The sequence below is a fragment of the Helianthus annuus genome, chromosome 12 (genome assembly GCF_002127325.2).
Source record: "Helianthus annuus cultivar XRQ/B chromosome 12, HanXRQr2.0-SUNRISE, whole genome shotgun sequence".
Taxonomy (NCBI): domain Eukaryota; kingdom Viridiplantae; phylum Streptophyta; class Magnoliopsida; order Asterales; family Asteraceae; genus Helianthus; species Helianthus annuus.
The window spans coordinates 79,590,887-79,605,354 of record NC_035444.2 but is presented as its reverse complement, the minus strand read 5'-3'; the positions used below and the strand labels follow the sequence as shown (position 1 = coordinate 79,605,354).

General features: G+C 37.2%; 1 protein-coding gene across 2 annotated transcripts; it reads left to right on the top strand.

Moving 5' to 3' along the window:
* Nucleotides 1-3,202: 3,202 nt before the first annotated feature.
* On the top strand, nt 3,203-5,643 carry LOC110877266. Of its 2 annotated transcripts, none has more exons than XR_002556878.2 (7): nt 3,203-3,497; nt 3,617-3,700; nt 4,109-4,308; nt 4,424-4,553; nt 4,649-4,692; nt 4,998-5,108; nt 5,206-5,643. XR_002556878.2 is itself a non-coding variant. In XM_022125420.2 (7 exons), the coding sequence occupies exons 4-7, from the start codon at nt 4,513-4,515 to the stop codon at nt 5,320-5,322; spliced, it is 333 nt and encodes a 110-aa protein (XP_021981112.1). In that variant the 5' UTR covers nt 3,206-3,497; nt 3,617-3,700; nt 4,109-4,308; nt 4,424-4,512; the 3' UTR covers nt 5,323-5,643. The 2 variants fall into 2 exon arrangements, 1 of the variants encoding a protein (XP_021981112.1); XM_022125420.2 differs by having other exon boundaries at nt 3,206-3,497; nt 4,649-4,712.
* The last annotated feature ends 8,825 nt before the right edge of the window (nt 5,644-14,468 follow it).

Genomic DNA, 14,468 nt, shown 5'->3' with positions numbered 1-14,468 from the left:
AGCCCTAAACGCAGTTAGATTTTTCTGTTAAATCTGATCACGTGACTTGCACATGAGGGTATTATTGTCATTTCAAATGTTATCAAATTATTTAAACTATTCTAGCAAATGCATTTATAAATATAAATTATTCAAATATAAACAAGTGATACAAAAAGAAAGCACACGGCCCCTTGAAAGGGAATCTAAAAGTAAGTACATCCGGTGGTCAATCATATTATCTCGTATTGTTGTAGTCTATGTAGACTAGTCCTATACAAGTAAAAAAAATCATTATTTAACAAGTTGATAAAAAGATAATGTGACGTTTTGGTTATTTATGCGATGAGAATCAAATATGATGTAACGTTTTGGATATTTATGTGATGAAGAAATAAATGTCACATTTTTTTTAATGACAAACTAGGTTAGAACCCCGTGTATTACACGGTTTGTATGTCACACCCCGACCACGTGGAACAACCAAACGTGGCGGAAACGTCGGGGAGTGTTGAAACAGAATTAATTATTTCACAACCATGGCATACAAAGTTATATTTTATTTATCAACAAGAGTGTTACATTGTCTCAAAAACAGGAAATAAAGAGTTCAGAACATAATTAAACTAGTTCTATCTTCATTTTAAGTCTCTAAGGCACAGGTCCGCCCTAGTGTCATGATCATCGTCCTACGCAAAAGCTCCTGAAAACACATGTGAAAATAGGTACGTCAGCATAAAATTGCCTGTGAGATACATAGGTTTTTGTGAAAATAGGATTCATGACTTAAGTTTAAGAAAATGTTTAATAAAATTTAGTCATGAACCTTGTAAATTGTTTTGTCTTGTAAATCATTCGAAAGGCGATAAGATCAGATGATATGTATACATAAAAGAATAATACATGGTTAAATAAATAACCAAGTAGAATGAGTTGTATAAAGGAGTTGTTTATAAAGCAATGTCTTGTGAAAGATATGTTATTTGTATAAAATGTTATATGTTTAAATTGAAATGATTCAAATAACGCTACGATATGTAATACCATACAAACACTTATATATAGGAAGTACCAGCGGCGTACCCACCATGCTTGTATCATATTACACGTCTCGTTACTTAAATCATTTAAACAAACCACCAATGTATAAAATCCATGTTTAAACCAATTGTCAAAAAGTCCTCGTATAAGCCAAGACAAATGTTAAAAAGTCCAAATGTAGTCAAGTAATGTGTAACAAATGTTATGTATTGTAAGTAAAGTATTATTACATAATACGAATGTAGAAATGTACAAAACGAAGTATTTTGAATATATCAAAAAGTTATGTTTTGCAAAGTAAATGCATGTTACATTGATACAAACATTTATGTGGTAAGTTAACGCATACATTCAAGCCTTGAGACAGTCGCATAACCCTAAGTCAAGGTTATCAAAAGAAATGTTTTCGGATTCAGTCATTCCTTACATCCAAACAAACCCGGGATGTCAGGAATGGGATTTGTCAAGTCCTATGGTACCACTACTTACTACCGAGCGGCGTAGCTAATGTTAATGAACGTATATAAGTCCCGTTCGTGCAAACCAAATGTCATTGCAAATGTAAACATGTTATATGAAAACAATGTGCTAAGTATGCTCAGTTAACATACAAAGCAGAAAAGTCGTGTAAATCAATGTGCTAGCATGCTATCAGTCAACATACATGGCAGAAATGTAAAGTAAAACAATGTACTAAGTATGCACACAATGGACATACATAGCATAGAATGTAATGAAATCATGTACTATAATGTACTAATGAACATAACAAGCATATGATATGAAAGCATGAAAGTAACAAATAGGCACATGTGTTTCACCCAAAAAAATTTTTGAAGAACAGTAAAAGAGGGGACTATGTACTCACTTGAGATTTCTTAGAAATCCTTGAGTAACAACCAAACAATGCTAGAGATCACGGATATCAAACGGCACCTAAGATAGGTAACTATGTTAATATACCGGACCTAAATCGGAGGATTGGATAGAATGAGGGTTGGTAAACCAAACGAGTATGGAGACTCGTGTAATATGGTTTAACAAAGCCTACATACTAAAATGAAACCTAACCTAAGTGCTTACGACCCATTACGACCCGTTTAGGTAGCTTAAGCTACTTTAACGCGTCGTTCGCGTAAAACGCATTCGGAATGCCTAACTAGCCCTGTGATAAGTAAAATATGCCTTAACATATCTAATCTTGTTTCCAAATCAGTTTAGATATCAAAAGTTATGTTACATATGCTTAATATGAATTTTGGCGTAAAAAGGGCATTTTGGTGATTTACCTAGGGCATATAAACTACCTATCATACAACTAAATAAACGTCGTGACCATAAGGTATAACCTCGAAAGGTTATTCCCTATACAACTATGGTCACCTAATGTGTTTGGTCAGATCCTAATGATCGACCAAATGGGTCGGGTTCGAAAGTATAAGCGATTGTTTAGATCGCTTACCTTACGACCCTATATAAACACTAAACTAAAAGTGACGAGCTAAGCATGTTAGAACATGCTTAACTAAGTTTAGAAAACAGGTTTTGTATCAAAACAAACGGTTTTGATACCTATGAGTAGTTTGGTTACAAAATACGCAAGTATGCACATTTTGGCCGAAACTACAACTCGTCACTGAGCCTAGATAACGTGGTAATCAGTAGGTGTAGTCACTAGGGACTATAACCATCGTGATCACGCTCACGTTATGAAGTTCAAACGAACTTCATGTTGACCATAAACTGGTCAACGCAGAAAGTCTAATGTAGTTTGACTTTAGCGCTAAAACGAATGAAAAGAACGAAAGAACACTTACGAAGGGTCCCCGAAAGCTAATCTTGATCCAGGAGCTCAGGTATGAAGCAATGGCCTCAACTTAGAGCTTTTAGATCAGATTTGTGGGTTTTTGCAAGAATGGGGGGGGGGGTATTTATAGGATATGCAAGACCGTTAGGATCGTTTATCGACTTACGTGCTCGAATCTCATCCGTACAAGTGTCGAAATGTTGTGGTATCATAATGTGACCCCAACCCCAGAGATTTGCAAGAGGCATTGCCCTTTGGAGTGCTGAAAGGCTGCTAACAGCTGGAAAAACGAGTTTCTGCATAACTAGGGGGTGGTCGTGGGCCGCGTAAAGGATCACCCTGGGCTTACGCGGGCCGCCTGGGTGCTCTGATCTGCAACCAACTTTGCTACTAATTACTTTGACTTTGATATCATAAATAAAGATTGGCTTGAAACTTGAATATATGCCAAATTGAACTTTAAGGCTATAGGGTATGGGGACCGTCCCCATCCCCGTCGAGCTTCGGCGCCGGACGAACACCATCCTGCCCCTCCACCGTCCCGTCCTCTCCGTCTAGCCTAAGACGTTGGCGACGTTCCTCAAAAGTGGGTTCCACTTATCTTCTACCTTCAAACCCTCATTTCCACTCTCGATTTCTTCCGGAACCACACTCATCCTGCACAAATCAAGTAAGTTCCACTCACTAATCCACTATTATCTTCAATAATTTCATCTATCAATGTATCATTTTCTTCATAAACGTACGTCTGGATCTATACGTATTCTGTCTTTTTTATGTGTTTTCTAGGGTTTCCAGTGAGAGATGGTGCCGAAAAATGAAGCGACTGAAGAGCCGTTGGCCGATTCTCCGACTTCTGTGCTTGAAGATGAGGTGTGCTGTTGCTTTCATACTACTTTTGTTGTTTTGTTGATTTTGTCTACTGTGTGTTACTCTGTGTGTGTGTGTTTGTTGTTTATGATTTGTGAAAAAGAAGTAGGTTGTTGTGATGTGAGTGTTTGTGCTGTGTGGTAGCTGTGGAGTGAGGAGTGGGTGTAAGTTGTGTAATTTTGAATTTGAAATGGTTACATTTTAGGTTTTTTAGGGTTTACTGATGTGTTTGTTGAACTGTTTTCTTTTTTTAAGTCTATCTTTTTTTATTTTTTAAGTTTATGTTTTTTTTAAGTTTATGTAATGTGTATTAGTTACTGATCAAATATCCAGATCCTCTGTTCCTATGTTTATTCCAACTTGGTTGTTTTGTCTTGATGTTTTTTTATTGACATGGTCTTATGTTTACAGTGAAACTATATCTGGAGTTTTATCAAACAAGCAATAAAAGCAAACGGACTCAGATTTTAGTATTCAGTTATTAGTATTTTCAGTTCTTTTATGATCAAAATTTGCATCGTCTTCACATGCTTTTATGAAATTGTCTTCATGGATGGAGTGAATCTCAGTTTAATCAAGTTCTGAATTATGAGTTAGATCAAATGATCAAGGTATGTTTCTCATGTTCTCTTTACAATAACTCCAAAATTATGAGTGGGTCAAGTTGGGTTGTATTTTATCTAATTGGGTTAAATGGGTCAAACTGAAAGTGTTAGCTATATGCAGGCTTACTAGTTGCTTAGTGAGGCTGCTGCACTAAAGTTCACAGTGTATTGTTGCTCAATAGAGGCACCACACAAAACTCTTTCAAGCTAATGGCCCTGAAAATGTTCCTTCTGGTCTGTATATTTAATAGGTAATACTTTCACTTGTTTTTTATTCTATTTAAACACCAAAAGGTTTCACCCAAAGTAAGCATGTTCTTTTTTCATGGCTATGCATATGGTTCAGGTACTGTAGTAGACAATGCTGTGGAGCACCCAAGAAATTATCAGGTACTCAACCAGGAATGATTGTGAGTTCCTAAAACGTTTATGATATTAAAAGGCGGCTCTTATTGTTTACTTTGGGCATTTTTGTTAATTCAATCATTTTTTAGCTCAAAAGTATAAAGAATTCAATAACTATATTGGTCATTTTCTGAAAATTGCATGACATGTCGTTCCAAAGTATAAAAAAATAGTTTTATTCTTACAATTTCCAAATGTCATCAAAGATCCCAAAGGGGCAACGCTGCCACTTCAATATGTACTTTCTTCGTCTAAATAAATTCTCTGGTTCCATGTATTCCCATTTGAAGGTTTCACTTGGAGATGTTTGTAGCTTCGATGACTTGAAAGAAAGAATGGCGGTTTACTTGAGCCAAAGTAACTGCCATGAGATTCTTGATGATATGACTCATGTTACAAAGGTTTGTTTTCTGTTTTTTTTTTTTTTTCGTGGGCTTATTTTAGTTATCGATTTAAAACTATGCTCAGAGTAATCTTTCTGAATATTTATTTTTTCAGAATATTGATGAAGGAAGACTTAAAATGAAGGCCCACTGTCCAATAGTTGCTGATGTTGGAATGAAGGAGAATGCTTTGAAGATTCTAATGAGTTATAACCCTGTTTGGTTAACATGATGCTTTGGGTTATGTGGTATTTTAAATTTAGCGATTTTGATAGTAATACCGGCGACACCAATAACAACCACTATCCTTCAAAGGGGACAAGCTCAAGCTCCGTACCTTACCAACGACAACTTCCGTCACCGCCGACAAGCTCTATCAAGCATCACCGTAATGTCGACAAGCTCAAGCTCCGACCAGTTTTGTTTTATTATTTAGAAAATGAATAGTGTAATTTTACGTAGAATCCATTTTTGAAATGAGATTTGAATGAGAAGTTATGTAATCTTCAAATTTATTAGTTCCGACAAATTGAACATCAAATCATTTGGGACACCCGTTGCAACGCGCGAGCATTCTCACTAGTATTAATAAAATTATTTTGTTAGTTTATTTGTTAAATGTTAAAAAAAAAGTAGAAGATTAAAAAAATAAAAAACATAAAAGTGGTGGGGTAGGATCATCTAGGACCATCCTCCATACCCTCTAGTTTTGTGGGATGGACCATCCTTTGGAGGACTGTGACGTGGCGCCTACGTGACGGATCATCCTCCCTTGAAGGACCATCACCATACCCTCTAGCCTAAGTGAAGATTGTCATGGAGATAACGATCGCTAATAGTTGGGGAATACTTTCCTTTCGAATGAGATCAAAAGGTTAAGCAGGGCATCTAAATGGTAATAAACTAGTAATGGTTGTGCAGGGCATTTGGAAAGAATATTTAAAAAAAAATAAACTAGTAAAATATTTTAAAGAATATTTTAGTTAGAGGTGCACAATTTAGAACCGGAACTGAGTCCGGGTTTTGATCAAGTAGAGGTGGAACTGGTTCCGTTGGTTTCAGGTCGGTTCCTTTTTCTAAACCCGGGTCCAAATTGATTTGTACCCGCGGGTCAAGTAAGGTAGGAACCGGTTCTGGGTCGGAAGGGTATTCCGGGTCGGGTCCAGATTTTTGTGCATCTCTATATTTAGTATCTTTGTAGTTTGATACATTTTGATTTTCTACAAACCAAACCAAGTGGTAAAATGGTATAATAGTGTGTGATAAACATCCTTCTATTTAATTTAAACTAGATATCTAATTCTCGTTGTCTGTATCGTAAACCTAACAATGATATTTGGACCACGATCTTTACACATTGGCGTATCGACTAAAAACAACACAAAACAAAATAAAATTAAAAATTAACTACGACCTATTCGGCAAGCAAGCAACTTTGATACATAAATGGTAGAGATGACGGCATGACGTTTCTATTCACCCAATGAAACTAAATAGCTAAGTAAAAACTTTCACAAATAGTATAATACTTGATTTGCATATTTATAAAGATATCCTAATCCAAAAACAGTGGAAACCAAAGCAACAATGAACAGGAAAATACTATTAACATTCTTCCATGATAATGGCGCTACATTTTCTATATATCGTATCTAGAACTGTTTCACAAATAAGTATATGTGTGTACACCAGTCCACATATGTGCATAAACTTCAAACATGAACTAAAAGTGATGGGGTTTTTATTAGAACTTAAAAAGATTTAAATCCAAATAAACTTCAAACATGAACTAAAAGTGATGGGGTTTTTCTTAGAACTTAAAAGAATTTAAATCCAATTTAATAACCTTCTGATTTGCGCTTGAACACTCGCTTTGAGCTTTTTCATGATCTTCATTGGGGGAGGCATGTGATACCTTCTAAAAAGATAACAAAATAAAAAGAAATTAGTAAATGCAATTAGCTTCCACATATAGAGAACTTACTTAATTATGCCCAACAAACCAAGCCACTTTATAACTCTAAAACTAAATTAATTATGCTCAATGAATCAAACAACCTTTATAATTCTAAAACTATAAAAAAAACACTCAATAAGTTTTTTTTGAACGGTGAGAATCTTTAACCTGTTATAAGAGAGATGTTGTGAGAGAGATCTCACACCCTCCTAAACAGAGGGCCCTAACCCCACTCTAGCCAGACTATGTTGTCTTAACCGGGCCCACGCTGGCGTCAGAAGAGTTTGGCTAACGGTGTTCTCCGGGAAACCATACCACCCACTGCCAGTGACAGGTCACATTTTCTTTTAAAATTTAAATATATAGGTACCATGAATGCAACATCTACATTTGTCACAAAATCTTTGCTAAATATAGGAAAAACCTTTCCCCAAACACCCACCCAATTGCAGATAAACAAGCCCTAACCCTAAAATCATGAACTTAAGCTGGAAGGGGAGAAACGAGGCATGCCAGTTGTAGGCATTTGGTGGTTTTGAAATGGGGCTTGAAATGAACATCGGTGGTGTTCACGACATTTCCACCTACCAACCCACTAAACAACAAGCTACACTTCAAAGGCTATAAATAGGGGTGCTTGGTTCACTTCAAAGGCATCCCTTGGCAAACCACTTCTCTCACACTTTGCCACCAATCTACCACCACTACAACACCAACACCCACCACCATCATCCATCATCCATATTTAGAGTGTGTAGTAGTCTCGGGATCCAAGATTGATTGTAAGAGTTCTTGTCAATCAAAGGCCATGTTTGGCTAAACTCTTACATCACTTGGTGAAGACAAGTCTTTAATGTATTACTTTTGATTTTTAATCTTTCGGCACTTTTTAATTGGGTTTGTATTAATGACTTTAATAACTAGTTTCTTATGTTGAAAGTGAATTTTCTTTACCATTTCTTCATGAAGTCACTGCTTTGCTCATTCGTGTCTTTACGGTCTACATAAAGCGCGTTAACTACCTGGAAGGGGGTTTGGAGGGTGGTTTGATAAAGTTCTTGTCTCGTTCAGTGTATAGATCCTGCGAGGACTTGGTTCAAGCTTACTCGGACCTCCTTGAATGCCAAACGGTATTGGATGGCGGGGGTGCGAATAGCTTGAACCCCTCATATGTAAACCACTATTAATACTTTAAACCGGCTTCTTGGAATTGTATCCTTGCTGACTCAAACCACTTAGCCGAGGGTAACGTCACCTTCAAAAGAGGGGCCTACCACTTTTCGCATTAATAACTTACTTAATTGTCTTTCAATATTCTGACCCTTTGGGATTGTATCCCTGCTGACTCAAACCACTGAGTTGAGGGTAACGTCACCTTCAAAAGAGGGGCCTACTACTATAACTAAGATAATCTCTTAAAAAGTCCAAAAGTGCGAAAATTATTAAAGGATACATTAAAGATGAATTGGATCCAAGTGATTCTATCTTGTCTATTTGTTTTTCATTTTATTTATCTTTTCATTTTTAGTTTTATTTTCATGTTTCAAAACTTTTCTCAAAAAAATTTAGATCGATTAGACGTTGAGGATAAACCGGTACTAAAAGCTCTTGTGTCCTTAGACGACCTCGGTATCTTACCAACACTATACTACGCCCATGATGGGTGCACTTGCCCAAGTGTGTGTTTAGTGTTAGTACAATATCGTGTTTTATAAATTTAAAACTTGACTAATGCGTAAAATGGGCTCAAAATATTAATAAAATCATATTGCACTCGACACGCACCAATAACCTAAAACCCTAAATCCTACCAGTGGTCAACCAATTCACCGGAAGGCTGTCACATTCGGTAATGGAGTCACGGCTAACAAAGAAAAATTTACGTTTCCATTCATCCTTGTTTTTTGTTACTTTGAGAATGAGGGGATTGTTGGAAGTAGAAAAAAGCAAAAATCGGTTGTTGTCGTGAGATCGAAGACGGTAGGCTATAGGGATGTCCTCAATGTAGAGATCAGGGACATGAAAGGTTTTGATTTGGTTGAGTACTACCAACACCCTCCAAACCATGGGCATTGTTTGAGCAAAGCTAAGACCAATAATGCGAAAAATTGCATCATGAACTCGGGAAAGGGGTACCGAAGACCAAGAGGGAAAGGGTAAGCCGAGAAATAGATCCACTCCTTAGACGACACGTCTGATCGGAGAGTCCGATTAAATGGACGAATCACCGCTCCATCAGGAAACGCACCGGAGGCCCTAAGTGCAGCGATATCGGCGTTGTCGAAGGAATATACCTCCTTCTCGGGGTTCTTGAGCAGGTTTTGAACGGTAAAAGACGAGGTCGATTCATCGGAATGTGATCGGGTTCTTGCAGCCATCGAGAGAGATAAACGGATAGAATTTCGAGAGAGAGAGGAAGAGATTGTACCTGGAAATTCTGAAATTCTGAGAAGGATGGCTGGTTTTCAAAAAGAAACTGAGAAGATATAGGGGCAAGATAGATAGGTATTGAGTAAAAATCGCTTTGGAAGTTGCACCATGTCACATCAACAGTCGCGTCCCTTTAAGTGCATCGATCAACCCGGAGAAAAATATATCCGTTTGAATTTCGGGATTCTAACTGTTATATTTTTTGGAAAAATTGTTATGGGTGGAATTCTGAGCCCATATCCTTACACTATATCTTGATTTATGATATCTGATTACGATCAGGATACCGGATTAGGATATTGGTAACATCCTGAGGAGGTATCCTGGCAGTTACTAATAGTTTGCTTGCAGGTCATGGCTGCAGGATCATAACGTTCACAAGGACCCTTTCTCCTGAAGCATTTAGATGGAAAATGGACATTGAAGCCGGAAGAACAGGACTCCAACGTTCAAGAGGGAATATTTCAAAGTATCCATAGTTTATAGGAGAAGTTGTTTATTCTTGTAACTATAAACGATAAGCCAGATCGTAGGTCACTTCACTTCACTCCGAGCTCTCGAACTCATACACATTTCTCTTACAATCGCACACTAACACTCATCACTTGTAATCATTGTAACACTTAGTAGCGATCTGAGCATTATCCTGCACTGTATCCTGGTTATTCAAGCAATAAGAAGAACAAGGCAGCCGACGATTGTCAGCTCCCGAGGTTTTATGCCAGAGATCTAGATTGATCAAGGGCTTTCCTCGTACACCCTGTTTCCATATTTACTTTTATCGCTCATTGTTTGATTACTGGTATAGCTTCATATCCTGAGGCTATATCCTGAAACTGTTTTCTTAAACAATCAACTCAACATATTTTTTGCAAACATTACTAGCACACTACCTCACAAACTAATTGGATCACTTAATTGCTTTGGTAATCTTTGACCAAAACATGTACCACCACCAAATTTGCTAGCCACTTAGGGAACTTGACTTCCCTAGTCATCTTGGACTTCAACATCCTTTCTACCTCTTCTTGTATAATTACATTCCTTTCAGGAGCAAATTTTCTTCTCTTTTGTTGAACAGGCCTGAAAGACTTGTCAATTCTGAATTTGTGAGTTATGATATCTTTTGATATACCTGTCATGTCTTCGTGTTTCCATGCAAATGTGGACATCCTGCATTTCAAAAGGTTAGTAAGCTGTTTTTCAATATCCTGGGGGATATTGACCCCTACAAGCACCGAGACATCTGGATATATCTCATCAAGGATAACTTTCTTAACATCCTCCTTCGAAGCTTCCACGATATTCTGGCTTGTATCCTTAATTGCTATCCACTCGGGATTTTTTGTTGAGGCCTTCATTGAAGAGGAGTAGCATTCCTTCGCCTCCTGTTGGTCACTTTCAACTTTGACTACCCCCCAAGGAGTAGGAATCTTGACACACTGATGATAGGTGGAAGGTACAACTTTCATATCGTGAATCCATGGCCTACCTAATATAATATTATAACAGGATAATGAATCTATGACACAAAACCACTGCATCGAGTTTACTCCTTCAACATATACGGGCAACTTTATCTCCCTAACAGTATTCTTTGCTTCTCCATTGAACCGTACAAGCACAGTAGACTTCAAGGTAATCCGCATTTCTGGGATGTTCATTCTTTTCAAGGTTTCCAATTGAATGATGTTGACCGAGCTGCCATTGTCTACCAATATCCTGCGTACAAAATGGTTAGCAATATATAAATTAATTACCAGACCATCATGGTGAGGATCCTGGATGTTATCCCGGTCGTCATTGTCGAATGTTATCACTTTGTCATTTATAAGCGTTGTCATCCTTGTTGGTGTGTCTCCTCTTTCTGCCTTAGCCTCCTTGGCATGCCTTTTAGCTGCATAATAAGAGGTTCTGCATATATCGGATCCTCCAGATATGAAATTGATTATCTTGGCATCTGGCAAAGGTGATGCTGCCCGTTCAGGATCCTTGTCAGTATCCTGACCCTTATTCTTCTTCCTGCCAAAAAGATCTTTCAAATAGCCTTTGCTCAGCAAGTAACTAATCTCCTTCCTCAAGGCTATGCAATCCTCTGTTATGTGCCCAAAGTCTTCGTGGAAGGCACACCATTTGGACTTATCCTTCCAATCAGCCTTCTGTTGATTCTTCCTTGGCAATCTTGCTTTATCTCCTAAACCCTGCATGGCATACATTAGTTCAGGAATATTAACCGAAAAACAATATTCTAATAACTCAGGATACTCTTCTCCATCCTCATCCTCGACAGCGTTTACTCTCTTGTTGTCATTTTTTATTATTCGGCTTAGAGCGGTATGGTTTATACGAGGATTCCGACTTCCTGTTTGTTGACTCATATGTTGAGGACACATTCATCCTCTCTTGCATTTTCTTGTTATCTTCAAGCCTTATATATCTCAAGGCCTTGTTTCGAGCTTCGTCCAAGTTCCTGCAAGGATTCATCACAAGATCCTGATAAAAATGGGAATCCTTATGTAGTCCCATCTTGAATGCCTGTACTGCTATAGCAACATCAAGGTGTGGAATATCCAAGGATTCCCTACTGAATTTGTTTACATAATCCCTTAGGGATTCTTGAGGTCCTTGTATTATCCTGTAAAGGACACTTGTTAGCTTTTCAAAGCTTCTACTGCAAGAAAACTAACTATTAAACAAATACACTAAATGAGCAAAGGATGTAATTGAATGAGGTGGAACATTTAAGAGACATTTCAAGGCTGATCCTGTTATGGTGGAACCGAAGCCTTTGCACAGGCATGCTTCTTTAAGATCCGACGGGATAGGATTAATCTGCATCCTCTCCCTATATTGGGCAGTATGCTCTTCAGGATCCGTTGTCTCATCATAAAGATTCATGTTGGGAGTCTGGAATCTCTTCGGGATTTCAGCATCACAAATAGGATAAGCGAACCGAGATATCCTATGACTATACTGGGATACTTACTGTATAGGCTGCACTACCCCAGGCACACTTGATATCATATCCTTCAGTTTCTGGAGTTCTCTGGACAATGTCTAAGGCTACTTTTGTTTTCTTTCTAATTATCTTTCCGACTTTATGACTTCTAACGTCATTTACACGTCGGTTTGCCCTACACTTACCGTTACCCGGTTCTTACCTATACTTCTTTACGACCCATCACATAGGTTCATTAATATTTCGCGCTTCCATCATTCGGTTTGTGCTTACTTGTACTACCAAGTTTTTATACTTTATTATCCCGTTTGACTTATTCGTGTGAGATTTCATCACTTATAAATGTCAAACTTCATTCTTTATTTGACCCGTTCAACTTTAAAATAGTTGAACATAGTTATCAAAATTTATGTTTGCAATTTCTCATCGTCTTTTAGTCATGACTCATAATCCGAGTCTTTTGACTTTCTATTTCGCGTTCCCGTCACTTGGTTTACGCATACTTTCAAAATCCTACCCATCTATCGGGTATTTTACCGAAGTCACTATCAAGGCAACCATCCCGGTATGTATTAAGACTTTGTTTTAATTTATTTGGTTGTCTTAGCGAAATTCACCACTTTTATTCAATCAAGTTCTTTATTCTTTATTTAATTCGTCTGACTTGTCCATGTGAATTTCATCACTTGCGACAGTCAAACTTTTATCCCTATGCCTTAGCATTCCTATTAATCGGTCTGTATTTTCATTTACTTTGATCCTTGTCCCTTCTCTCGGGCTCGTTATTCTAACGTAATACACTTCCGTCATCCGACTTGCGTTTACGTTTATTATCAAACATTTTGCTTATTTTATTCATTTGGGTACTTTTTTTAAATTGTCCCATTCACCCCGTCCTTATTAAATCGGATGTAAATGTGTCCATCATATGAAGTTCATGGTATTATGTGTTCACTACTTACTTGGCCAGAGTAAGCAATCAACACATGACACGCATGACCTTTTTATAATTTTCACATCACGCCCTATGTAAGTAACGCCTCTATTTATTCCTATATCTTTGATTTCATTCCGTAAAACTTTATTTAATTTCTAAACGACAATCATTAGTTTTACTTGTTTTCCTTTTAACAAATAGAATGTTTTTTTTTATCAAACTATTATGTAATCACATTCGTTAATGTGATCGCTACTTTTCTCAATAGTATAATATTGAGAATTATTCACTTGGATAATTACTCCCATCCAAGTTTCCACATAAACTAACTCTATTATTGTCTCGTTATTCACAATTGTGAATAACACATGTTTCTATTTGATTTTTCTTGGAAACATCATTCTAAATAGATATCCTATTCGGTTTTTCCAAGTTTTATCCTACATATGCAACCGTCATTCTCTACGTGTTTGTTGCTTATTACTATTTGTGCGATTAAATGTAAAGCGTGCACCTGGTAATGCTTGCCCCGACGGGCTTTCCTTGTCGTTAACCTTGTTCGCGATTGTTACGCGATTTTTGTCCTTGGCGAGCATGCTCTGCTTGTCATACTCGGACCGTTTCTCCGTCATATCCGAAATTTGTTACACTCTCGCCATCCTCAGATGCGAGTATCCTTCAATTAAAACATTTACAAGGATTAGTAATGTCGACTTCAATAAATGCCTGTATCATAATACAAGGCTTTTCTACTATACGTGTCAACACACGTAATTTCATTAGCTATATCGATCCTTGATCGATTTAATTGGGGTAACGTGTATTACACGATAATACTATGTGTTATTTACAACACTTTAATCATACTAAACCATTACTATATACATGTACTTACCGGATTTGCGATCTAGCCACGAACCGAACAGTTTATTCTTTTAACCTTGAGCTCTATTACCAACTTGTAAGACCCTTGCTATTATTTAACAGATTTCGTATGGTTTACGAAAATAAATATGTAATTATGGATACACATATATTTAAAAATACGGGTTTATTAAAACTTTTACAATTTAAGAACAATACAACGTAATGTAA

Coding starts and splice junctions, on each gene's coding strand:
- LOC110877266 (XM_022125420.2), top strand. CDS start 4,513: ATGGCCCTGAAAATGTTCCTTCTGGTCTGTATATTTAATAG. Junction 4,554..4,648: donor CTGGTCTGTATATTTAATAG/GTAATACTTTCA, acceptor CATATGGTTCAG/GTACTGTAGTAGACAATGCT. Junction 4,713..4,997: donor GTACTCAACCAGGAATGATT/GTGAGTTCCTAA, acceptor TCCCATTTGAAG/GTTTCACTTGGAGATGTTTG.